This window comes from Rhipicephalus microplus, unplaced genomic scaffold, assembly GCF_043290135.1.
Source record: "Rhipicephalus microplus isolate Deutch F79 unplaced genomic scaffold, USDA_Rmic scaffold_107, whole genome shotgun sequence".
Lineage (NCBI taxonomy): Eukaryota > Metazoa > Arthropoda > Arachnida > Ixodida > Ixodidae > Rhipicephalus > Rhipicephalus microplus.
In genome coordinates, this window is record NW_027464679.1 from 186,115 (window position 1) to 213,984 (window position 27,870).

At 45.7% G+C, this 27,870-nt stretch overlaps 1 protein-coding gene across 2 annotated transcripts in view; it reads right to left on the bottom strand.

Annotated features, from left to right (window-relative positions):
* The window catches only part of LOC119163531 (uncharacterized), a 43,393-nt gene extending 15,723 nt beyond the window's left edge, over positions 1-27,670 (bottom strand). The window contains exons 1-10 of one of the 2 annotated variants that reach the window (XM_075885264.1): positions 27,488-27,670; positions 16,782-17,025; positions 11,214-11,308; positions 6,401-6,487; positions 5,507-5,618; positions 5,303-5,348; positions 4,368-4,546; positions 3,240-3,318; positions 2,287-2,393; positions 1,138-1,291 (exon numbers count right to left, since the gene is read on the bottom strand). In XM_075885264.1, the coding sequence (XP_075741379.1) occupies positions 1,138-1,291; positions 2,287-2,393; positions 3,240-3,318; positions 4,368-4,546; positions 5,303-5,348; positions 5,507-5,618; positions 6,401-6,487; positions 11,214-11,308; positions 16,782-16,863 (941 nt within the window). In that variant the 5' untranslated portion in view covers positions 16,864-17,025; positions 27,488-27,670. The remainder of the gene's footprint in view (positions 1-1,137; positions 1,292-2,286; positions 2,394-3,239; positions 3,319-4,367; positions 4,547-5,302; positions 5,349-5,506; positions 5,619-6,400; positions 6,488-11,213; positions 11,309-16,781; positions 17,026-27,487) is intronic. The other variant, XM_075885263.1, reaches the window with a different exon arrangement.
* Positions 27,671-27,870: the final 200 nt, after the last annotated feature.

Consider the following 27,870-nt stretch of genomic DNA (forward strand, 5'->3'; position numbering starts at 1 on the left):
GAAAGTACTAGAGAGAAGGAAGAGCAAGATTACGGGTCACATTGACAAACTATGGCGAATAACAATGAACATATTTCTTACGGGACAATGAAGAGATGAAAGAGAGACGCAACATCGATACTTGTATTCACATAATGCTATCAGTGCATGCTATCACTGTGCTAAAATATTTAAAAAGGAAGCCGTAGTGACTGCACGATGAGTGACGAAGTGGACTGTCTTAACAGTAAGTATTTAAAAAAATGAAAGGGAGAGGCGTGATCGTGCCGATAAGAATTCGCAGCTGATAGTCTAGTCGTGAGTAAGAAAGGCAGATGTGTGGCGTCCAAGTGAGGCGTGAGTTGCAGGTCTAATGTCTTAAGTAGCAAGAAAAGCAGATGCAAGGAATAATACCAAGGCGGTCATTCTACATTACTTTCACCACTTGGGCCTTTTGAACATGAAACTAATTAAAAGTATAGACATGTACCTCACGACTTTTCATAGAATGTGGTAGTCTATCATTAGGCAGTATCGTAATCGTTGGTTAACTTATTTTTGTTGTGGGTCCTTTTTTTAAGACAAAAGCATTCGATACTTCATCAAGCAAGAATAGTGACCATTACACTTCGCGGCTTCGGCGGCGTTAACATGAGTGACGCCAATATAATCCTCATCATGTGATAACTTTGCCTCATGACGTCATTGTAATATCGCAGTACGCCGAAAATTTTGGCGTAACGATGACGTCACTATGACGTCACATCTACCGGCGTCATGTCACGACGTCATCACATGACACCGTCGCTAGGTCATGATCTATTCATGAAACATGACAGTATCATGGCATACCGCATCATGGGAGCACTGCAAGACCACATGAGGTGCAGACAGCTATGGACTTTACTTACTACCGTTTAGCGATATCGAGATGTACATGCCACGACAGCGTTTCATTGTAATTCTCAGCAGTGTAACCCCAAATATGTCGCTGCCAACACAAAAACAGGCATTTCGTCGGATAAACATTTGTAGAGTGTCAACGTGATCTAGGCCTTTGAAGGTCATACCCTGTTTTCTTTTCGCTTAACTGCTTGTTTCACTGCTGAGCTTATTCGTGCGAAACAAGAGAACCAACAGAAACAAACGTGTACTCACTCGATAACCCTGTGCTGGCCGACGACGAACTCAAGCTTTCGCGTCCAGGGATTGATGAAGCAGGACCAGTCTGTCTCGAGCTTAATAAAACAACCATTGAGCGCCCTGAAACGATACGGCTTGCTTCTGAAAGAGTGGCCTTGCTCTTTCATCACTGCGAGAGGGTAAAAAAAAACACGACAAAGAACAAAGCAATTTAGAAAAATTCCATTCATTCTGGTTGCTGTTCGTTATATTAACGCATTAGACTATGCACACAACTAATGATGAGGGTGGTCCCTGTCTATTCTTCGTCTATTTTCAGTATTTATGCAGCAAACTGAATAACAGCTGTAACAAATACCACCCACATCTTCCCACGGATCCCTGGGAACTGGAGTAAGTCCGCCGCAGAGTGACGGGTGTATCGCGTGAATGTTGCGCAATTGCGTATGGTCTGGCAATGCTTAATTGTTATTTGGTATTTATTATTCTTGCTTATTGAATGAAGCTTGAGAAGCGTTGCCTTTAACGTCAAGCGAAAGCCAAGTAAAGACGCCCTTAACTGAATGACAAACGCGACGATCGAGTGCCTACATATACGGGGTGACCGTCAACGGTTGAGCAGCGCGAGCAGTCTTTTTTTTTTTTTTTTACTAGCAGACGCTGCTTGCGTCAGCCTTGCGAGACGAGAGAGGGAGAGGGGAGCGACAGTTTCGCGGATGTCTTCCTGGGCCGTCACGAGACGCGAGCATGTGCAGTGGGGGTGTAGACGGCGCCGACGCCGACGCTCGACAACGTGCGACTAAGAAATGCTCCGATTTAAAAAAAAAACGACGACAAGAAGTACAAGAGGGAATCTGAGTACACTAGCTTGCTCCTATTGACATTTCGCCACAAAGAACTTCATGGAACACATTGATGCCCTGTTTGGAATCAGCACTGGGATTCGTCGCTAAGGGTAAGTAAAAAATACTCGTCATTCTGTTGTAGAAGCGTGCCAGAAAAAAAAATGTTTAGCGTTTAAAGGAATAATAGCGCCACCTGTCGCTCTTGATCTGAACCACGGTTCCGTTCAACAACACTGGTATTTAAGTGTCACCACATTGAAAGTGATGTAGATCACTAGGGTGCCTGATGTGATCACTGGGAAGGCGTAAGTACACTCACCCAAGTCGTAAATGTCCCTCAGCAACTCCATGTCCTCCGGACAGTAAAAATCGAACACCGAATGGCCCAGCATATCTTGAGGCAAGTATCCAAGGTACACTGCAGCGCTGCACACGGCATCAAATGTGACATGATTAGGAGATATTGTAAGAATTAGAATCGATGTTATTATCACTGCAAAGTTGACGTATAGCAATGTTGTCACGTAAAACTACTCATCATTGCAAAGTTTGTTTACAAACCCACAGCACTACACAGTGAGCACATTTTTTATCTGCATCTACACTGCAGAACATAGCTCCACGAAGATGTTAGTGTAAAGCCCCCTTTACCATGAGATCACTGAGATCAGTGGACGTGATAGGCTAACGCACTGATACAAGTATCTGAAAGTTGGCCAGTGATATTCATCACTCGTCTTTCGAGGCTGAAACCATGCGTTAGAGTCTTAAACGCTTAGTTCTTCCCACTTTCACTGGTGCTACAACTACCATCAAGATCCAAAGCATGACAACGAGCGAGTAAGACAACATGCTTAATTTTTGGTGCCGGACCTGTTTGGGCAGATCTCAGTGAGTATGTAAACGAGATGATTCTTCGGTAAATGGCAGGTGACATAACATTACAACAATGACGTTTACTTTAGGATATTTTAACAGTTGGGATGAAGGAAGTAGAGGCGAACGGTTTCATCGGATATGGCATCTGGCAATTTGATGTATCGTAACAGCTATTTCTTATTAGAATATTTCAGTTTTTGCCTAAAATTCTCGATAGACTGCCAGTACATCCATACTTGGGTGTTTTTATATTTCTACGAGTTTCAGGAGATAACATTGTTATCGGTTCCTGTCTTCATTGATCCATATGGGTTCTTTGGTTGTTGAAATTTTCGAATAAAGAATGTCTTCATTTGCTCAGTATCGTCATTCTAAAGGCAATTAAAGTCTCACCTGAGATCAACGTGGCTGTAATGGCAGGATGCGGTATGACGTGTGGAAAAACACGTCATGGCGGGAGTTTCCGCTGGCACTGTAAAAGAAAGAACGGCTTCTTAGTTTATTGTTCCCACGTTCAATTGTTATAACTGAGGCTATTAGTTTACGGCTGGACATCGTAAGACAAAACATTCAAAAATCCCGCTTGCCAATCGCAGCGAAAACAGTACTTTGGGAGCTACTAAACTGTAGTTAGATATTGATATCAATAACTAGAGCTGAATGTCTCCCGTAAACAAGGTTCAGCCTTACGTATTCGTATTCATTCAGATCAAGCACCGTTCGGTGTAGCGCACGGTTGGTGAAGAGGGTGCAAGAACGACCACGACACAACGCTTCCTGGCAGTGAAAGGTGATTGTTGCTTTCAAGATTAGAGTACCCCGTCCTTTCACCATTTATATTTTGTCTTGGTTGCATCTAGGAAGCTTCGCGCAAGTTTACACTACCGATGACGCTTAAGCATTGCTTGTCGCAATGAGTGAACTTTTGCGGGAAATGTAATCAGGGAGACACTTATGACGCACTTGAGGCTTCATACAAGACTGTGACACTCAAAATTAAATTCAGGAGTACAATCACTAACATCACAAGTATACATGTGAAGATGGTCATCAGCTGAGGGAGTTCCCCAACAGGAACGAACTTATTCAATCATAATCTTGTATAGACAAAAAATGATCTAGCCAGTTGAACACCATGAAAACCGCCAGACAGCGTAGCTGTCACCCATTGGTAAGGCATTACTGCACTTCACACCTCTCGGCGAGGCACAGCTCTTTCTGGCAAGCCTCTTCTGCCCCTCAGGTCATGTGACCTATGCCTCGCCACCCTCGACGAAACGCAACCCACTCCACCGAGCGTCTATCTAGCCCCTAAAATCATGTGACCTACGCGTCGCCACTTCCGGTGGCCGGCAGCCCGTTCCCCTTTCCGCGGAGCCTCACTCTCGCCCCTCAAGCCACGTGACATACGTGACGCCTAAGCCACTATAACTACTACGACGACGGCACAAGGCAGCGTGAGACGGCTTCGCTGCACAATACACCAGTGTAAGGCTGCGACGTCAGACGTTCGCGACTCACCCCTGTAGGCCGTCTTGATGGCGACTGTGGTGACCACGAGGCACATGGCGGTGGAGGCGTTCTCGACGCTGACGTCATCCCCGTTGGCGGCATCCTTGATGTAAACGGACATCTGGAACGGCTTGTACTGCACCTTCTTGTCCGAGATGCCATAACCGTATTTCAGGCTCTGGTATTGCCTGCTCGTTTGGACGTCGTCGTAGCCGAGCGAGAAGAGAGAAGCAGAGGAAGTAAACACCGTTCTGGCAACGATGTAGACATTAAGGGTCCTCGGCGGCACGACAGAGCACTCGTGGCTTCGACTGACGGTGAGCACATTCAGCGAAAAATGGCGACGTGTCTGTTTGTGTGCTCAGCGTAAGTGTGATAGCAGAAACATTCGTTCTTTTTTCTGAGCATTTCTTACCACTGCGTGAATTTCTGTCCAATGAAGTTACCTCTGACAATTTATAGGTACCTTAGATTGCCTTTTAGACTAGTCTGTCTGTAGAGAGCATACAGTCGCTCTTTAATCACTGTGTGAATTTTCGAACACAGGTTGCCGCTGGAGTAAGCGTTTCGGCAAGAAGTCTTGCCTTGTTTGAGGGTGGAACTTGATGTGATAAGGCTGCCGCTGAGTTGAAGCCTTGAAGACAAGACCTCTTGTCGAAACATCGGCTACAGGCTACAGTGTTGAAATACAACCGAAAAATATATGTATATCTGATTACCACATAATCGCCTGTAAATGACTGGGCAAACTCCGAGTAATACTGCAGCGTTCAACTGGTTAACAGTCATGTTGACCAACGAACAAAAATTGTGTGCTTTGCTTATCTTCTCTTACTGGTCTCGTGCGCCTACATAGAGGCGACATGATAACGTTTTGAAGTTAACGTGGAAGCATGTCGCTGACGAGAAAACGTCAAACAGTCATGTTCTACGCGTATGATTACCTGAATCTGCATAGGAAGGTGCTCTGGCTTCGGCTGTGGCAAATACCTCGAGGAGGGAGGAGGAGGAAGAAAGAAGAAGCAAGAATAAGTGCATCTTTTGCAGATCGCCACCAGGTGGCTCTGAATCGGGAAACGGGGTGACTTGCACCGTGGCGCTTGGCAAAGTGTGCTGCCACCAGCGGTGGCTCTGCGAATTGCCCATACCTTTCGCGTCCTCGTTGAACCAAGAGTTGAGGCCGTGGCTTAGGTGATTGGCGAAAGTGATGCGGTCACGGGGGTACAGGAAGTTCATTATGCATTGACCGAGCAGCATATCCTGTGAGAAGAATATATGGGAAAGACAAGAAGAAGAAAGCACGAACCGAAGGTCAGATTAAGGATTCCCAGCAGGAACGAAACGTCAAAAAAAAAAAAGAAGTCCCACTCTAGAGCAGATAATACAACGGGAAAGGGCGCAAATCATACAGTTTAAGAGTATAGTACATGGGTGTCGGCAGAATTTCGTTTTGGGTACAGAAACCTGTGTTTGTAAACCCTTGTTGGTGGCCTCCCAAACCATGGGTAAGGGTTTAGTTTGACTTGAAGGGGAGGCCAGCACTGTTGTGGTTTAGCGGGAAGTGCGACTAGTCTTTTTGAACCTGCCCTCCTTCCACGCTAAAACACATGGTGTAGCCTAACAAGGAAAGCCTCAGCTTAGAGCCAAAGTTTCGGCCAAGCACAACAGCAAGGACACTTAGTGAAACCTTTATTTGATACCAACGGTATCGTTCTCCTCCCTTCTCTCTCATTTATATTGCCCTTTTTAATGAATTCAGCGTATGGTTGCCAACCGTACATGTTTCTGTTAACCTCCCTGCTTTCTCCCCCCACTTTTTTTTCCTTCCTTCCTTCGGGCTTTGCTGACCCCATTCAGTTTTCATGTTTCCGTGAAGCGTTTTGAAGCTGTTCCGTCTGTGCTAGGTTTCTTCAATCACTGTTGCAGCCTCACTGCCAGAGCTTGAAACTCAAAGTGTCGGTGACGTTTAACACTACACGCTGCCAATGGACGAGAAGCAGGCGACAACAGACAGAACGCAAGGTACCGCTCTTGTGATTTACCTTTGAATAGCCGAGGTGAGATGTGATGGAGCCAGATACGTAGATGATTGTTCCGTCTTGAAGGGACACAGCAATAGCAAATCCTTCCTGCAAGCAGTGCACGCGTAATTACACCATAAGAAGGTAGATACAGCATACCGCGCTTCAATAAAAACATGGTGGAAAGTAAAGGTGGCACTACCAAAGCAGACTCCCACAGTCGGTTACGACCTAAGAGTAAGTACAAGCTACGCCCACAACGGTATTTGTGTCGTTATAAAAAATCACAACAGATCCACCGACTGAATGATGATGAGTGGGGCAAAGCGTCCGTCAGTCCATCCATACTTCCATCCGTCCGTTCGTTCCTGCTTACGCTTATCCGTGCATGTGTCTGTGCATTTGTCCATGTGTCAGTTCATACATTCGTCCGTGCCTCCGTTCATCCGTCCAACCATTTGTCCGTGCGTGCGTCTGTCCATGCGTCCGCCTGTGCGTCTATGCGTCCGTTCATTCGTTCGTGCGTCCGTCCGCGCGTTCGTCCATCCGTCCTTCTAATTGTCTGTTTGTCCACCCGTGCCGGGCGTCCGTCCATCTGGTGAGCCCTCCAAGTACCACCATCTCGCATGTTTTCATCATATATTCATCATATACAAGTACCGCCAGGCCCGTGTACTCAGATTTGGGTGCACGTTAAAAGAACCCCAAGTGGTCAAAATTTCCGGAGCCCTCCACTACGGCGTCTCTCATAATCAAATGGTGGTTTTGGGACGTTGAATCCCACAAATCAATCAATCAACAAGTACCGCCATCCAATGGAGATTTAAAGGACTAGACGAGAGGCGGCTAGTAGCACATAGATCACGGACGCACGACCCATGGCATAAGGAGCGTCGCACCTAAAAAATCACAGCATATCCATGGAGTTAATGATCATGAATGGGACGAAGTGTCCATAAGTCCGTCCGTGCGACCGTCAGTTCGTGCGTCTGTCCGTGCATTCGTCCATCCATGCACCCGTCCGTCCATCTAGTGAACCCTCCAAGTACCGCCATCTCGCATATTTTCATCATATATTCATCATATACAAGTATTACTATCCAATGAACATTCAAAGGACTAAACGAGAGGCGGCTACCTGCTACTACGCCTATTACTACTACATATATCTGGGACGCATGACCCACTGCATAAGGAGCTTTGCCCCCGAAAATGGGTAACGATATGGAGTTCTAGTTACTCTACGACGGGAGAGCAAAAAGCCGTCCCGTGGGCCTCGCACTTGATGTGTGATTAGAAAAAGTGGGTAAAGATTTAGAGTACTAGGTACTCTATTATGGGAGAGCATATAGTCGTCTGATTGACATTCCAGCGCGTTAACTTTCGTGCAAATGACCGATCCGATTTAATTTCAAGTACCTTATCTTTACATAGAGACACTTTTTTAAGTCACTGGTTCTTGTTTAAAAAACTTGAACTTCCTTACAAATTTCACCGAAGAGCATCGCATTATTACTCTAGGAGATATATTCTTTTGAGTAGGGACGACGAGCTTTTAGTTGATGGTATGCGCAGTATTCAAATCAACAGCAAAAAGTACTCATAATTACAAGAAAAAAAGTTGGCAGCATATCCACGGAGTAAATGATGGAGAGTGAGGCGAAGCATTCGTCCGTCCATTCAGTCTTGCTTCCGTCCATCCATGCGTGCGTCTGTGTGGCCGTCCGTGCGTCTGTTCGTGCGTCCGTCCCTGCGTTTGTACATGCATCCGCCCCTGCGTCCGTTCATGCGTCCATCCATGCATCTGTCTGTGTGTCCGTTCGTCCATCTATTCAACACTCCAAGTCCCACCATCTCGCATCTTTGCATTATATAATCCCAATATAGAAGCACCGCCATCAGCGGACATTCCAAGGACTAAACGAGAGGAGGCACACGCACACTTTCTTACGGCTTGCGCCTCGTGTCTACTTCACACCTTTAACCACCTCGAGTTCGTGATATATACTAGTTCACTGTATTCATGGCAATGCGGCCCAACGCTCGCTAAACCTTTCTAAAACCAAGGAGGTTACACCCAGCGAGTATAACGTAGCAACCGTTTCTTGTCTTCTGCGCGTTGTTGAACAATAAAAATTTGCAGCATGCGCGTTAACCAAAAGCCGAATTCTCCTGTCTTTCATTCCCCCTTAGCAGCCATTGGCATGTACATTGAGCACTATCTTTTATTGTTCAACAACGCACAGAAGAAATATCTCACTGGCATAACCTCGGAGGTCAAAATGTAATACTTGTTAGACACTACTACAACGGCTACGAGGGACGAACGGGTGCCGCTATAAAGGGCTTCGCCCCTAAAAACACTTGGCACAACTCTCGTACAAATGAGCGGCAGGCGGGTCGAATTACTGGGGAGGAATCTTGTTTTAGGGGCGAATCTCCTCTTTGTTTAACCTTATCCTGCGCCAGGTGTAACCAGCGCTATCAGACAAACAAACAGACAGACAGATGGACGGACAAATAGCGGAACGCGGATGGACGAAAGCATGGACGGAAGTGCTGACAGACAGACAGACAGACATATAGACAGACATATAGACAGACATATAGGCAGACATATAGATAGATAGATAGATAGATAGATAGATAGACAGACAGACAGACAGACAGACAGACAGACAGATAGATAGATAGATAGACAGACAGATAGATAGACAGATAGATAGATAGACAGATAGATAGATAGATAGATAGATAGATAGATAGATAGATAGATAGATAGATAGATAGACAGATAGATAGATAGATAGATAGATAGATAGATAGATAGACAGATAGATAGATAGATAGATAGATAGATAGATAGATAGATAGATAGATAGATAGATAGACAGATAGATAGATAGACAGATAGATAGATAGATAGATAGACAGATAGATAGATAGATAGATAGATAGATAGATAGATAGATAGATAGATAGATAGATAGACAGACAGACAGACAGACAGACAGAGAGATAGATAGATAGATAGATAGATAGATAGATAGATAGATAGACAGATAGACAGATAGATAGATAGATAGATAGATAGATAGATAGATAGATAGATAGATAGATAGATAGATAGATAGATAGATAGATAGATAGATAGATAGATAGATAGATAGATAGATAGATAGATAGATAGACAGATAGATAGATAGATAGATAGATAGATAGATAGACAGATAGATAGATAGATAGATAGATAGATAGATAGATAGATAGATAGATAGATAGATAGATAGACAGACAGACAGATAGATAGATAGATAGATAGATAGATAGATAGATAGATAGATAGATAGATAGATAGATAGATAGATAGATAGATAGATAGATAGATAGATAGATAGATAGATAGATAGATAGATAGATAGATAGACAGACAGACAGACAGACAGACAGACAGACAGACAGACAGACAGACAGATAGATAGATAGATAGATAGATAGATAGATAGATAGATAGATAGATAGATAGATAGATAGATAGATAGATAGATAGATAGATAGATAGATAGATAGACAGACAGACAGACAGACAGACAGACAGACAGACAGACAGACAGACAGGCAGGCAGGCAGGCAGGCAGACAGGCAGGCAGGCAGACAGGCAGGCAGGCAGGCAGGCAGGCAGGCAGGCGCTTCGCGCCACTCATCATTCACTCTGCGGATATGCTGCGATTTTTTTTATTATTAAGTCGTAACCATTGAGTTTCATGACATAATAACTAGAGGGGAATCTGGTGCTAGTGTCGGCGCGGGCTCCTTTTGCGGTGATTGTACCCGCATGTGAATTATGGGAAGTACAGGCTTCAGATCCGCTTCGGATGTATTACGTTCTTGAGATTCGGGACGCTTCTTTTCTTAGTGTAGAACGGAGTGATATGGACTTGTCTTTAATAAAAACTTGCTGTATTTGTTTGTGTGTTAGCTTTATTGCAAAAGTTTTTGCGACGAGGTGGCAAAAATGAAACCAGGGCAAACTTAACCATCAGGGTATGTATTGCTCTGCCATTGCGATCCAGATTTGGCATCAAGATATAAGGAATAGTTTTTCACAACGCTTTAAAACAAACGTGCTTGTTTTTTTCTCGAAAGTATGAATGATCTATTTATTGAAGTAACAGTATAACAGTACAGTATTAAGTGAGAAACACTTAACGTTTAGTCTTCTGCGATGCTAGGTGCGTCTGTCCAGGTGGTCTGCCCCGAACGCACCTCTGGTTCTGTTGTGAAGTCGAGTCGGCGAAGCGTGAAGGTGCGTCTGCTTAGCTTCTTCGTCGTTTTTCAGTCGATTTAAAAAGAGTTTAGGCAAAATGCACTCGTGAAAAACCATAAACTCGACGCCATATCCTGCACTGGCATGATACGCTACATTGATGCGCAGCGGTGGGTGAACGGCACTTCGTTTAAACTGTAAAATGCGACACGTGAAGCTCCAACGTCGCAGCCAACTTCAAACCTATAGGTTTGAAGTTATAAAGGCTAAATACCACTATAGTGGTATTTAGCTTCTTTGAACAACAAAGGCGCTGCTTCTTTGCTTTTTACCGCACCTTACTACCCACGCTGCGCGGATAATGAAACTGAAACTGTAGAAAAAAAGTCTGTATAGACAGTTCGCTAGCTGACCATATCCAATCCGAAGCCTGCACTTTACACAGTTCCCATGGAGGTACACGATTGCAACGCCAGATTCCTCTCTAGGTATTATTGTATGAAACCCAATGATCGTAATCGTCTGTAACACTGATCGAAGCAATGCTGTAAAAAGATGTGGACTTACCCCATTTTTGACACAACTCTCATTCTTCAGGTGTTTGAAAGCGCTGGACCGAATATGGGCCTTTTTGCTCGCATTGGAGGTGTCGTCAGCATGATCTAAAGCAGAACCACATAAAGAGAAAGAAAAGTACATACTTTGAGTACAGATTTTAGAATATTTTTCTTCAAGTATGACACAAAATGGCTCAGTAAATGGACATACACTGTACTGCCACTCTCCTTCTCAACTTTAGCGAAAGACTGCAAAAAGCTACAGTTATCTTCTAAAACCTAACAAAACTTAGCAATTTGTATCTCAATTATGCACAACAGGCAAACGGCGGGCATTGGTGTTCTTGGAAATATAACAGACCTTGAATTTTATACTCCCTGTACTGACACCTCGTTGGTAAAGTTCAAACATGTTTCGCTTAAGCGACGCAGAAACGACGCGAGAAGCGTGGAACGGCAAGGAAGCAGCTATACTAGAAGGCATGTTACGAATATTAATTATTCTGTTTTAGTCTAGAAAAATACCCCAATGGCCTGATTTACCCGGAATGAATCAACTCCTTTTTAAGCGGGCAGTCCATTTTCCACCGTAGTTGACATCTGTTTCTAACTTTGGGTTACTTAATATGGCTGACGACAGCATCAATTTCGACAGTATAACTTAGTTTAAATGCATTTAGGGCTTATTTATACAGACATAATACTGATAACATTACACTCCACTTAGGTTGTTTTTTAAACGCATCTTACTGCGATACTAAAAGTAACACTTGATGTTTCAGAGTAGAATTAGTAAAGATTTGTTAACTTCGAGAGGAAATGCATGTAGATTATGTGGCTGTGAGTTACTCAATCACCAAGTGTTCGCTTTCGCTTTAAAAAACGTGACAACGCGGACAATAACTAAATCAATGAAATTGTTTCGCTCACTCGTAAACGTACTTTTTTACCGTTGTTATTAAGTTCTCTCGACCAATCGACATTGGACAGAACCTTCAGGCACTGCAAGAACCTAACTTGCATCTTAAGCGCTACGTCCAACTCTTCAATAAAATTAGCTGATCGTTCTTCCAGTTCCTTTGCAGGTAAATTTCACCTGTATACTTACGCCGCTGCACAGATTGCATGAAATATAGATTTACGTTAGTCTAACGGACGTTATGGCCATAATACAACGTATGATTTATCTGTTCCGCATACTACAAAACTGATACTGACTCTCGAGAAACATGGCCTTGTCCTCTCGACACGAGGAGTTTCTGACAAGCTCTACCCGGCAGCCGATGTACTACCGAGTAAGCGATAACCTTCGAGAATCTATGTCAACGCCGCTAACCATCCGCCAAACACGTGGACACCTTTGAACTGACGTCACGGGTGACTCTCCTTCGAATTACGCGCGCTTTTCATAACCCCGCTTCGCCGAGGCAACATTCTCGGCGAGACGCGCAGACGCTGAAATTGACGTCGACGTTGCTTTGACGTGGCTACTTTCTTACTTTACAAGCACCTTTCTTGCGATTGTTCCTTGGTTTTCTTTGGCATTTCGTAACCCTACTGACGACGCAACAGTCACATCGATCACGTGTCGAGCAATCCTCGTGACGTCAACGGAATCCACCGGACTTGACCAATCGTTTTCTTTGTCTTATCAGCCTGCGCAACTTTGAGTCAGCTTTTTTCGGGTGGTAGGCTGACGTCCATATTAACAGTGACTGGGTGAAGTTTCCCAAAGTCCGTGACGTCTGCTTCGAGCGACACAGCGCAAGCGATTGCGAGAGTCGGGTTGCTTCGATTAGCCAGGCAACGCTGCTAAGGTTTCTTCTGAAGTTTCGTCATCGCGAAACCGAGGCGCTGCACGTGAGCAGGCAGGTGGTACATTTGGGCGTTTGATGATCCTGACATGATGCGTCACATGTTTACGGCGCCAATTTGTGGCCGAGCTGAGCACAACTAGAAATGTGCGAGGTACCTGTCCACGAAGGGAACGCTTTGTAATGGTTCGGCTTCTGAAAAGTGTCACTTATGCTGCTCATTGAAAACACGCTTCTTTTTCCTTCGCCAGGCACAAGCCGAGAACAAGAAGAGATTATTTTCACTTGAAACCAACATTTTTTTTTACCTTTGTAGTGTAGGCTTTGTTCACAGTCACGTCATTCTTACAGGCGAAACACACTTTACAGGCTCGCTTTGTGAATTGATTGGCTGATTTGTGAGGTTTAACGTCCGAAAACCACCATATGATTATGAGAGACGCCGTAGTGGAGGGCTCCGGAAATTTTGACCACCTGGGGTTCTTTAACGTGCACCCAAATCTGAGTACACGGGCCTACAACATTTCCGCCTCCATCGGAAATGCAGCCGCCACAGCCGGGATTCGATCCCGCGACCTTCGCTTTGTGAAGTACGAAGTGGTGCCATTTGGTCTGTACGCGTGAAATAGCGAAACATCTATCTATGGATTTAATTTTGCGTAAGGCTTTACATATGCCTTTTTCAAAATTAACATAGAATCCATACAAGAAACGTTTTTTTTTCACAGCTGTTACTCATATGAGCAATTGTCTCCGTATTTCTTCATGGGGTCTTTTTTTGAAGACAACCCTGAAGATGACAAACGTTCTACTACTTCCCGATCCAATAAACTTCATCGCCGTAGATAGTGTGCGAAATATTTCACCATTAAATTCTTTTTGTGAACTTGAACTCTAAAAAGTGAAGGCTTAAAGCTTAGTAACGTATTATAGTTTGGAAAGTCGGGCAAGACGGTTTAGGGACAATAGTTGGTTTAGTAACATTATTGCTTAACATGATGGTGCTAGTTTCACTGGGTAATGACTGTTTTCCCTACGCGCTCTTTTCGATGCACATATAATCTTCACTGCATTTTCTTTCATTGAGGAAAAGGGCGATTTGCTGCGACCTAATAGTATTCACCCACCAGCCGCTATACAAACACAACCAGTGTTACGGTGGTTCCCGCCGAACTCTACTAACTTGATTTCCTTGAACCTTTGGAAAAATGCCAATTCTCGCGTAATTGAGTAAAGCGGAAAATAATTTCTTTTTCACTTAAAGGTGACTTTCACGGGGATCGCGTACTGCGAGCGATCAAGCGCGGAGCGTAGATTGGTCGACGATGATCGTGCCTGCTAAATATAGGCACGAAAGCCGTCGAAATTTATAGCTGTAAAACGTGCTTCCTCCCCCATCTCTCTCTTTCTCACCCATAGAAGGAGCGCTTGGAGAGACAGTGTCTACGTAACAAACACGTGCTACGTAACGAGCACACCTTGGAACGTCGCAGATCGCAGCTTTTCAAGTTGGTTCTCCGTCCAATCTGGTGTCCGCAATGCGTGCGCAGCGAAAAAAAATGATACACTACCTCCCCGATAGGCACCATGGGGTGATGCGGAGCATTGCGGGGAGATTCAACAGCCTTTTGCAATGGGGGTGGTTACCAGTTAGTGGTGTTACCTTTCCGGTGAACCTAGCGTGTTATTTCGTTGTGAACTTGGTTCGTTACCACGCATCGCATGAACGTTTTGTTGGAAACTCCCGCGATTCTCCGCATCACCTCATGGTCCGCTTCGAAATATGGTGTGATTTTTTAGTTAACGCGCCCGCTGAGAATTTTCCGTTCAACAATACACGGGAGAAATCTCCCACCGGCACTACCTTGGAGGTCAAGATCAAGTGCCTATATATACGGGGTGGCCATTGAACGGTTGTGCAACGCGAGCAGTCGCTTTTTTAAATCAGGAAACTCACTGGCAGACGCTGCCTGCGTCGGCTTTGCGAGACGCCGCGGAGAAAAATGCCTAGAGAAGAGGGGGGAGCGAGCGTACGTTAGCAGACGCTCCTTGCGTCGGCGTTGCGAGGTAGAAGAGCGAGTGAATAGGAGAGGATAGAGAGAGGGGGCGGGCATGCGCAATGGGCGAGTTAGCGCAAGCAGGTGGTAGGAGAGAAGTGGAGAGAGTAACGTACATCTTATGAAGAGAGGGAAGGAGAGGAGTCGCGCATGCGTAGTGTGAGTGCGGACAATTGACGCGTGACATTCCCGGGAGCAAGAGATGCTCCGCATCTAAAAATAGAAAGAAGACACGCATTAGACGCGGGGGTCGGCACGTCTGCGTGAAGCTCAGTATGGTAACGCTTGGAGCATGTAGGTATGACATCATGAGCTTTTATGGCGCAATAAATGACAGTGACGAATTTACAAGTGACACACACAGTGACTCCACAGTCCGTACACAGTAGTTTCCCAACAAGTGATGCACAATAACGGAATACCTTAATTTCTTTTCTATATTGTCCGATAATGGGCCGATATAAAAAAAAATCTAGTAAAGCCCTATATAAACGATGCCCTACTGCTTTCATTCGGTTAATGCTGCCACTCACTCAGTGATTCTATGCTCCCCTCACTCAGCAATTCAATGCCACCCCTAACTTCATGATTCTATGCTGTCCCTCACTCACTGATTCTATGTTTCCTCTCAATCATCGATTCTATTTTGCCACCACTCACGGATTTTATGTTGCCACTCAATCACCGACTCTGTTGCCACTCAGTGACTCTGTGCCGCCACTCATTCGGTGATTATATGCTGTTCTCACTCAGTTATCCTATGCTGCTACTCATCCAGCGATTCTATGCTGCCACTCAATCATTGGTTCCATGTTGCCACCATTCACCGATCCTATGTTGCCACTCGCTCACCGATTCTATGATGCTATTCACTCGCCCATTCCATCTGGCTCAGTAAGGTAACGCTTGGAACATGTAGGTATGACATCATGAGCTTTTATGGCGCAATAAATGACAGTGACGAATTTACAAGTGACACACACAGTGACTCCACATTCCATGCACAGTAGTTTCCCAACGCGTGATGCACAATAACGGAATACCTTAATCTATTTGCTATATTGACCGATAATGGGCCGATATAAAAAATCTAGTAAAGCCCTATGTAAACGATGCCCTACTGCTTCCATTCGGTTAATGTTGCCACTCACTCAGTGATTCTATGCTCTCCTCACTCAGCAAATCAATGCCACCCCTAACTCCATGATTCTATGCTGTCCCTCTCTCACTGATTCTATGCTGCCCCTCACTCAGTACATTTATGCTGCCTCTCAATCATCGATTGTATGTTGCCTCTCAATCATCGATTCTATTTTGACACCACTCACCGGTTTTATGTTGCCACCACTCATTCAGTGATTCTATGCTGCCCTCACTGAGTTATCCTATGCTGCCACTCATCCAGCGATTCTATGTTCTCAATCATCGGTTCTATGTTGCCACCACTCACCGATTCTATGTTGTCACTCGCTCACCGATTCTATGATGCTATTCACTCGCCCATTCCATGTTGCTACTCACTCAGTGATTTTATGTTGCCAACAACTAAGTTTTTTATGTTGCCACTCGATCACTGACCTAATGTTGCCACTCGCTAACTGGTTTATTAATTGATGAATCGATTGATTGACTGATTGATTGAATAATTGACTGATTGATTGACGAATTGACTGATTTATTGATTGATATATTGATCGTGTGGCTTACCGCGCAGGCACTGCACGTAGCAGATGAGCGGGTTGAGCTCCCTTAGCTGGTCGGGGTACACGTCGGGCATCAGCGATTTCATGTTCCGCTTGCTGGGGGCGGCGGAGGGTGGGGTGGCCCCACCAAGGAGGACGGCTCCGCACGCTGTCGCCCGGTCCTCCCGGGCCGGCTCCTCCGTGGACGTCGCGATTATCACGCGGACCTCTTACTGCGACGGCTGCTCACGCCGGACGAAGGCTCAACACTGCGGAGCACCAAGATCAAGGTCACATGACAACCTACGCATTGTTCTAGTACTGTGAAGTAAACCTCAATTCAATTCACTGTTAATACGACATGTCAATCATCTTTACGAGTTAGAAAAATGCGCGAACTTGTATATCGGGGGTAGTGACAACGGGTCGAGTTAAGTTCTACTGGACTCCAGGTTAACTGAGTGTTGGGCGAGTAGGTTAATGTTCATAGCGAAATTTAAGCGAGCACAAAAGGCAAGGAGACCATGTCCTTGTCTTTTGTGCGAGCTGAAATTCAGCCACTAAGTAGAATGGACCTCTAATCTTCAATAGTCTCGTCGAGTAAATGAGCCATTAGAGTAGTAATCGTTATAGTCGTTCAAACCGTCGGTACACTGGACTAGTCATGCATTATGAGAAAAGGTGATTTGTCTATTCCCTCGGTGCTTAACAAGCTTGCAGTGATGCACCGAAATTTAGAGGCAACTTTATTTAGTCCTTGTATGAGCTGCAGACCGGTTTAAAACTCTGCGCAGAGACGTCGCTTGCACGACACACAGTGGTCATAGTAAAGCCGTAGAACTGCCGCGAATTTGACGGCGTCGGTGGGGAGATCGAAACCGGACCTAGTCTGCGTTAACTTCGTTATATCAGCTAAGTCGCGGCTGAGTAGCAGTGTCGTGGCAATGGCGCTCTACACGTGTGTCTTGGTTATAATGCTTTTCCTGTGTTGAAGGTATGATAAGTCGAATAGCTTGTGCATCAAGTTTAGAACGGCGCCAATGGTTATTGAAAATGTAAGCACGAGCTAAGAGAAGAACAACTAAGGAAACGTTGCCTGATCCCCTTCTTAGAGTGCTCTCAAATTTTCACTGACGCATACGCGCCAACTAGCCCTCCCTCCGTTTTTTCTTCAAGACCTTTCACCCTTCCCTAGTCCACTGTGTTTACTCGACAGCCAATTTACATCCACGTGAAGCAACTCATAACTAATACAAGAAGTTCGTTCTAACAGTTGTGAGTAGATCGAGTTCATTGTGTAGAATTTTTGTTGCATGTTCCCTTAAACTATGAAGATCAGGCTTCATGATTTCGCAGGAACCTGTTACCGAAAACTGTTCTCTGCTTTCGAAACGCCCTGTGGTTTCTCGATCTAACTTACCATTACTGCTTGGACGCATTGACCCCATTCATTGCAAGGGAGGCACACCACCCTAAGATAGGATGACTAAGATTTCGACATAGCCACATTTTCTACCACGGCATTTAATAGAGATTGAGAAGGTGAGTATCACCGGAAGACATGTGAAAACTTTAGCAGCGGATTGACAAATCTCCATCACTCGACTGCCCACAAGGCAGTAACGCAATTTTGGTCTTTTTGAAGACTACGGGCCTGTTTGATCGGCTTTGACTATTTTGCAGTGCACCGGATACGAGCATCTAGTGCTCATTCGCTTCTTTCATTCCTCTCGCTCTCATATTATCCCCTTTTTATTCCCCCAGCGTAGGGTGGACAACCGCACATGTTTCTTGTGAACTGCACTGTTTTCTTTTTTATTCCTTCTTTCTTATCAAAGTCAGCTTCTTGAGCGGTAGCATGTTTTAAGCAGTATAGCTTCAATATACTTACCTGATCGTAATACCCCATGAAAGTTATAATAGCACATGCTAAGTTGGAGATAAATTTGTTCCACAAAAAGACCTTGCGAAAAGTGGTAACTGCTTCAAGCTACAGTGTTCTTTCGACGTTCCCGTCGCTACCAGTGAAGTGCGTGCTTACGCCAGAAGCTTCCACAAGGGTTTCCCTGTGCTCGACACCATCGAAATACGGAGTGGGTCGGTGCAGCGGAAGACTACTAAACCTGTTTTTTTATTCTTTTTTGCAGATATTCAATGAAGAACCTTCTAATGCATTCCAACATTTCGGTGCATCGCCTGGATGTAGATGCGGCTTACAGCATCCCTTGCTCTTTTAGGCACCCATTGTCGAGGTTCACGATACTTGTGTTTTTTATAGCGCACCTCGAGCCCTTTTCCATGATGAATCAAGAAATACGAAGGTAGCGCGTGCTGCGTGAATCGATTACATTTGAAAAGAAATGACGAGCAGAAAAAAATTGTACGTGCGAACTTTGAGGGACAATGACATGGCGCATTCAGCGGGTTGTTTAAAATATTTGAAATTTTTTATATTAACTGCCTTTAACTGGCATTCATGACGCCATCGAAAACATGTAGAAATCGTTAGCCGAACTCATGATGCCAATAGGGCCTGCACACGCCCTTAAACAAAAAAAAAATTAACCTTGTCGCTGCACACGCACAAACACAAAGAAGAATGTCGAACGACCACTTAAAACTACCCAACCTTCTTAACTAGTACGCCTCATTGGTACAATGATCGCGGTGCACCGTTGCTGACTCGAAGGTCTCAGGTTCAATTCTTGCCGCAGCAGTCGATTTCGACGGAGACATAATCCTTGAGGATTATAATCCTTGAGGCTGTGTGACGTCCGCGTATGTCAGAAAGCACCAGGTGGCCAACATTTTCGAAGGCTCCTGCTACGTCCTCTCGCAATATTACCGTGGTTCTTGCACGTAAAACCCCAGATATAAGTTGCTATAACTTTATCATCTATATACAGCATCTATATGTATGCTACAACTACGTGGGTTGACACGCTTTTTTTTGTATGGTGAAAGTAACGACTATACCTAATACAGAAAGCCGGGACCACTTGTAAGCTGATCTCTGCACAGCAACCCGTTTCCGACAGAAAACGTTACAGGTACAATGCCGCTCCCAATCTGTACATGACGACGACGCAGAGCGCCGCATGACGTCAATTTGCCGAAGGTCCGGGCGTGCTCCAGATTAACGATGTCACGGCCAGAGGTGTGCAGCCGCGAGCCCCATGGCATCGTACTTGCATGCGGGCTCCTGGGACACGAGGGTCTATTACGCAACCACCATTAGCCCGTCGAGGCGAGAGCCTCTCGATCAGTTGGACCTCGCTGACGTCCGTCGTGACGTCAAGCGCGGAGCCTGCGCCTTTATGTTGGGCTCGTAGTCGCTTTACAAGAAATAAAGCGACGCCAAAGAAGCACCATGCAGCCTAATTCGCGGTACTTGATCGGTATTTTTTTTATGGTTGTGATGATGCCACGTTGCGCGCTCACGAAGCAACAGTGCGCGTGTAATAAGATGACGTCAGCAGGAGTGCTAAAGCGCCGCATTTCAACTGTCATGCCGGATTGTACAATCTTAGTTCATAGCGAGCATCAGGTGCGAGATACTTCACCGCGTTACATGCCGACGAGGCTACAGAGAAATGCATTGGTTGGTCGGCTGGTTATTATAATGAATTGTGCTGCAAATATTACGGCGCCCAGGGCTGAGGCCACCATGACAATGAGATAAGCGAAAACATTACAACGATAGAGGCACTCGCGTCATGCCCAAAGCATGAAACTGTCATTGTGCCTGCGCGAACATGACAGTGGCTTGCAGCTGCGCATGCGTATGGGCACCGAGAATATGCACTTAATAAGGTTGTTCAGCCAAGCATCACTTCAGTGGAATGGTAGACACGCTATGGAAATAAGTTGAATAAAGCTAACAGACTGCGTGTACAGTGTCAATTTTTATGAAAGGGAACACGGGAGCGCGTAGCCTGCGCACTCCGGCGGCTGCTGGCAGTGCGTTCAAGCGGAAGCTAGAGCAACCACGGTCTCTTCTCACGTCATCTCGCGGCGAGCAAAAGAACCATTCGTTGCTTATATGGAACCAGCAGTAAGATTGTGACCCTCTCCCCTTCAAGGTGATTATGCGAGAGCTGGTAATCGCCTTGAAGGGGTAGGGGCTGCAATATTGCCGTTCTATATCAGCAACGAATGGTTGTTTGGCTCGCCGCGAGATGACGTGAAAAGAGACTGTGGTTGCTCTAGCTTCCGCTTGAACGCACTGCCAGCAGCCGCCGGAGCGCGCAGGCCATGCGCTCCCGTGTTCCCTTTCATAAAAATTGACTCTGTACATATGCCCCTCAGTCCGCCTCGGTGGTGCAACGGTTGTGATAAGCAATTGCTGACCAAAGATCGGTGGTACGTCACAGCCGTAGCGATCGCGTTTCGATAGAGGCAAAACGCTAGGAACCCGTGTGGTGTGAGACTGCCGTGCACGTTAAAGAACGCCAGATGATCGAAATTTCTGAAGCACTCCCCTATGGCATATCTCATAATCGTCATACCGCGTTTGTAATAAGCAACACTACGTGTAATATGCTCATCGTTAAACGCGTCACTGCACGAACTGTCACGTTCTTCTTCGCATTTGAATGCCTCATTGCATAGAAAAAGAAAAAAGTTAATAGCGGACACACCGCAAAATCTGGCCTAAGGAAGTACGTCACAGCTACGTAACAAACTAGTGCTCTCACCAAACGCCAGAGGACGCAAGTGCGAAAAGCAAAAATATGTTTTTTTTTTATTTAACGAAACGTTTTTGTTTTACCAAATTATAATCATTCGCCTATATTTGGCATGTTTTTGTTCATAACAAAACGATTTATTCGACACACCTTACGCTGTTATTTCTGTTAAGCCACACTGCCATAAACAGCATCTACGTGCCGACTAGTGCAGGCGCGCGAACATCGGCAACTGCTACTGTAAATGTTTTCGATCAGGAACGCCTCTCATCACTGAGGGAGACGGATAGCAAGGTAACCATGAGGTATTGATCGAAAGATGTTCACCCTCACATGTAAGAAGGAATGAACAGTGATCACTTATATCCGTGACTGATGAATGATGAAGATCGTCGTTATCAAGATTGGCATCCCCTTCGCAACGGCGTGGCGATAGCCACCTCTTCTAGTTCATTATAACCCAGTTTGCAATCAACATTCCCTAATAGCTAGGGAGCCTTCATGTGCGCGCCGACGCGTATGAAGGCTAACGCCAACCTACAAATGGCTAACGCCAACCTGCCATCTGGCGGCTATCATCTCAAACCAGGCGGTCGATATCAAAGAGCTCTGAGATTCGAGCGGTGGAACAGCACCGAGAGTCGCGGTGACCGGCAATGCGCTTCTATGAGAGGACTCAGATGGCGCTTCGATTCATTTCGTGCGCTCGTACAGCTCCTATTTTTGCAACCTTTCGTACTTTGTATGTGATGACGTCGAACGGTCACGATTATTTTCGTGTTCCCGCCTGCACAGAATAATCTAAGCTTGTCTTGCAGTTTTCATTTTCAAGAAAGCTAAAATCTCTGTTTAGTCGCGCTCGATTTCTTTTCTTTTTGCTTTTTAATGTAACGAAGCCACAATGAAACAAAAATCTGAGTTTGACGCGTCAAAACCGTCACGTGATTTTGAGGCAAACCGTAGCGGTGCGCTCGATAAGTTTCAGTCCATTGGTGTTTTTTTTTTTTTACGTACACACTCATCGCACAGCACGGGGGCCTCGAACATGTCGCTTCCGTCGACACGTGGCCATCCCAGCCGGTATGGAACCCCCTACAATGGAATCAGCCGAACAGTGTAACCACTTTACCTCAGAGTCTGGCTCAAGAATGCTACAGAAATATAGTTCACCAAAACTGTGCTGACGCGCGCATGCACATGCGAATGTCCAAATCGCCGTATAAGCGGAAATCTGCGAACACCCCGTTTATTTCCTAAAATGAGACAACGCAAATAGAAACAGGGTTTAGTTCCGTGCAGTAGTAAGGCCAGGACACTCTTGTACATTTTGTTCAGTTTTTGTAGCACAACATGCTAGACGATGAGCCCTTGTGACGTAGCGCTAGTGGCGGCGTGTCGGCTAATGAAAAAGATGACGAGCGGCGGTGGCTCGTGGCGCGCGGAGCCTAGAACGTTCGATGTTTCAAGCTGGCTGGACGTCATGGCCACAGCGGTACTTCGGCAGCTCGCTTCCTCCTGCACGCCTCGTCCTTTCATTTAACCCGTGACGACGGCACGTCTTCGTGGGACGCCGTCCCATGGCCTACAAGCTAACAATATTTCTGATTGTGATAAATTCACTGCGTACGTCTTGCCAGGCTTGTTCATGAACGCTGATAAACTAAATGGTAAAAGTGTCATGTCCTATTGAAGATAAAAAAAGTTTACTATTGCTGGACGACAAACGTTCGGTCGGGTCCAGATATGTCAGGCAACCTGCATCACGTTTGTGTACTCGGCTGCTGACCCGCAGGTCGCGGGATCAAATCCTGGCTGCGGCGGCTGAATTTCCGATGGAGGCGGAAATGTTGTAGGCCCGTGTGCTGAGATTTGGGTGCACATTAAAAAACCCCGGGTGGCAGAAATTTTCAGAGCCCTCCACTACGACGTCTCTCATAATCATATGGTTGTTTTAGGACGTTAAACCCCACAAATAAATCAATCAATCGCACCACGTTTGCGGCAAATGTCCTGAAAGAATTGGACAGCTTTATCTCGCGCTCAAGGCAGACGTGACGATAACGACTGTTGAGCATCCCGCGGGAGACAATGTTTTATTATGTTTTATTAGGTTTAGCAATGTTTTATTAGGTTTAGCACAAAGAAACGCTACGGCAGAAATATATGGCTTCGAAACACTCTGTTTTTTTCTTAGTGCCCATGTGTTTTCTTGCGCAAATCCTGAAGGTGTGCAGTGCCACTTATAGCCCTGCTTTACTAGTCTGTTTTGCAAGAACACCGTTCCCGAGAGGCCGGCATGCATGAGAACCTAACAAGTTGAAGGAACGTTTACAACGCACACGAATCGTGACCGTATGCAATGCGTGCATCTATCGGGAGAAGGCATAAAATGATCAAGTACGATACGACACAGTGCGCTGTTATACAGCGCAAAACTACGAAATCCAAAGATTACAACAAGATATCCACCTTCTGAGTTTCGATAATATTGACCTACTGAAGCGTAAGCAATGTTTTCATAGTTCTAGAAGGAAAGCAAATTAAAGCCTCTTTGCATATAATATAGAATTCACGGGACGTGCCTGATGCATCCAGACCTTTTTTGCATACGGTATCGCTGTCGTTTAGTCGTGAGCCAGCGTACAGTGCGAAATATATCGGCACGTACCGCGCCGTGCCATCAGCGCCGCATATCGCTAAATACCACCTGAATGCAGGCAGCTAGTGCGGGCTAGACACAGCTCTTGTCATGTGCTGGACACATCGCAAGACATGGTGCTAGTCCAGTGTCTACTTGTCCACGTTTCTCGTGTGCTTTTAACAGCTAAAGTGTGTAAGCTAGGTGTAAGTTGTATCCCGATCGATAAACGAGAATGTGCTCGTCTGGGCTGTCCACTAAGCCCGCGAGGCGGATGAGGAACTGCGCGTCTCGGTCCCCACATGAAAGCGGCCGCAGTGATCTGCGCTTTGGAGGACGAAATAGAAGTTTATCCACTCCAGTGCTAAAAAAACTGGGTAATACCCGTGCCACACGGGCAGAAAAAATGGCATTTACCCCCGAATGCCTTCAGATTTATTGCCATTCGCGCGGTGCCACACGGGCGAACAAAATGGCATTCGTCCGAATGCCATTCGCCACCAACTGCCTTCACCAGAACTCAGTTGACTGAGAAATGCCTACTATCGAACACAGGTCGCGAAGTGCGATTTACCTGAAAGTATATAAAACAAATCATATCGAGCTAAAAATGAAATTTCCCGTCTTTTATTTGCACTAAAGTCTTAAAAAGATGCTTTGAACGTTATACGAAGAAAATAAAGTATTGATAATGAAACGCTTGTCAATTTTAGTGTCTATTTGCGCTGTGGATCTGACTAGTGTTGGCTTAAGTTGCTACGGTCGGCTGCAACGTTGTAAAACAAAGCAAGAAACTAAAATTTAGGACAGCGTAATACGCTTATTTCTACATTTGATGATTATCTGATGTGTATGAAGGTTGTAAATGCTTCTTAATTTTTTTATTGCTATTCCATCAATGCTCACTTGGAAGGTGCTGTGATCGACATCATCAAGTCAACTGTCATTCGCTTTGGACGTGTAGCAGCGCCGGCGAAACGAATGTCATTCGGGAACTGAAGGCCTTCGCCACCAAATGTCATTTTCTATGCCCGTGTGGCACGGGTATAAGTTCCATTACTCGTCGATAGCCACTAAAAATTAATAAGAAGGCACCAGCTAGCCTCACAAATGGCTGCATAGTGACTGTAGGGAAACGAAGACCCGAGTAAGACCACTAGGGAACGGAAGAAGCAACGCTGCCTGCTAGAAGAACCCGAAGCGAGGGAAGGCCTATATGCCAGCGATGTGCCCGTGTCGCGTCTGTCTGTGCTTTAACTCGAACCTCTCTGCGCCGAGAGTCAACAGAAAACAACTTACCATCATTTAGCTGAAGCGTAGAGCAACGACCTAGAAGCAACCTGCATCACCTAGTTAAGGCCTAGAAACTACCAGATTAGTCTCCGGGATCGTCCAGTTTAGCTGTTTCTAGCCTTCCGTGGCTTATAGTGCAAGCTTCGTCAATTTCTTCTTCTTTTTTTAAACCTCACCTACCTGTACCAATGCAAGACTCGGCGCTTGTGCGGTGCGCTAGTGGCGCGACTATTGCACCATCGCGCACGTCTTCGTCGAAGAAGCTCATCGATGACGTGACGGGCACGACAGTAAGCTATACCGCAAACGAACAGCGCATGTGCGGAGCTTCGCATTCGTCATAACATGAACGTCGTTTAAAGCTCGGTGCTGCACGCGTCCCCATGTTCACGTTGGACATATTCAGGACTGTTCGCGCTGTTACACACCAGGAAAGCCCCGCCGCGGTGGTCTAGTGGCTAAGGTACTCGGCTGCTGAGCCGCAGGTCGCGGGATGAAATCCTGGCTGCGGCGGCTGCATTTCCGATGGAGGCGGAAATGTTGTAGGCCCGTGTGCTCAGATTTGGGAACGCGTTAAAGAACCCCATGGGGTTCGAAATTTCCGGAGCCCTCCCCTACGGCGTCTCTCATAATCATATGGTGGCTTTGGAACGTTAAACCCCACATATCAATCGATCGATCAATCAATCAATCAATCAATCAATCAATCAAAGGAGCACTCACAAGTCGATGCGTGTGCTTCAAAAACAACGCAGCCCACGCGATCCGGTACATTAGCCCGTTTGCAAGCCTCGTTGTACTTCAACAGGGGAACAGTGAAACAGTGAAGAGCAAAGCTATGGACGCATTATCTAACTACCGAATTCACATTTTGGCTTGGTACTAAAGATGGACGAGTGACAATCTTTCCAATAATGTATTCCCTCGGCAAAAAAAGAGAAGGGTTTGAAGTTCGTTGGGAAGAAAGAAAGTCAACCGCCCTCATCTGTGAAGTTCACGCTGAAAGCTCAAACGGTTCGTTAATGTGACGTCACAGCATACTTCATCTCAGTTCTCTCATGAGGCAGATGAAAGTTCTGGAAACTTGCTAGGTCCACTGCTTGGTTCTATTGTTAAAGTGGTGTAGTGCAGATCTTTGCTACGAGACTATCCACTAGACCCGTATATAATCTGTTCAAATTCGTGAAGTCATATGAGAGTGTCATGACAACGTTAAAGTGGCATCGCCACCTGTCTTTTATGCAAGTTTTTTCTCCAGCTTGACAGGCCTTGTTTCTCAGTAAACGTGGCCATTACTTTGCGTAGTTAACAAGAGTCACTTTAAAGTGCGCTTCACCTTAAACAAGTGCTCTACTGAAGCCACGTAGTCAGCATGCACTGAGAACAATGTTGATGTTCGGTTCAACTACGAATGGAAGCGATGTTGATATTGCCTCTCAGAGACCCGTTTTAACAATCGTGTTTCACTAAGTTCTCTACAGATATATAGCAAATCATTGCCATCCGGGTGTACGCGCACGAAAGCGATATGAAGGGTCGATGGGTCTTGCTGAGATAATGGCATTAAACTTACTGGCTGGTATGTTGCAATGATTATACTCGTAGTTGTCATTGCATTAATGACAAGCTTATATTGTAGTTGTTACAAATAATGCCTCCTGTAATTTACTTGGCTTGATTGTCCGTTGTTTGTCAATAGTGTAGTGCGTAACAAAGAAAGTAAGCCCATGTATTCTCCTACTTTCGTTGTCATCGACAAACTCGCAAGATGAGGGTCGGATGTGAATTGCCGATGACATAGTTCTAAGACGTGTATGTCCTGTAGTGGAGTTCTTGCAAAGCTTCGTTATCTACACGTTGTTGCTCAGTACACTCATGCCTTAATCAAAGCTGTTCACTCTTGCCAAGTAACAAAAGTGTTTAGAACTGATATCGTTTGCCGGCAAGTATTGTTCAGATCATTGAACTCAACCTAAAGACATCTGTTAGTGTAATGCACTAATCTGCCGGAAACGCCTGTAGGGTAGGGTATCATTGAGCTTAACTTGAGAAGACGGCAGTTTGAAAAAAAAAACACACAAAGTTTTAAAAAAAAATTGGTGATGTCCTTACCTAGGGCCGGACGCAGACGGGAAGACACAGGCTCTCGCGCCGGATTCGACACACAAAAATCCAAGAAAGTGCCCAAGCTCATCCCTGCTGCGGCGTCGTCGGGGTACATCCCGTGCTGGGGGCCCGTGTCGGCCAAACTTTTTTCCACGCGCGCACACCGGCCAAGCTCCCGCTCCTCTCTGAGCGCTGGTCCGTTTCGCGCGCAGCCCAGTCTCCGGGCCCTTACCTGCCGCGTCACACCGCCATCGCAGGCCCCGATCGATGCCCGGTCACGTTCCGGACGTTTTACCTCCCCCTCAGCCTCCTCGCCCCTCGAGAGGAGAGGAGTGCGCACTCTCCCAACACGCGCGCAGAGTGCGCACGCTGCTCCTCACATGCTCCGT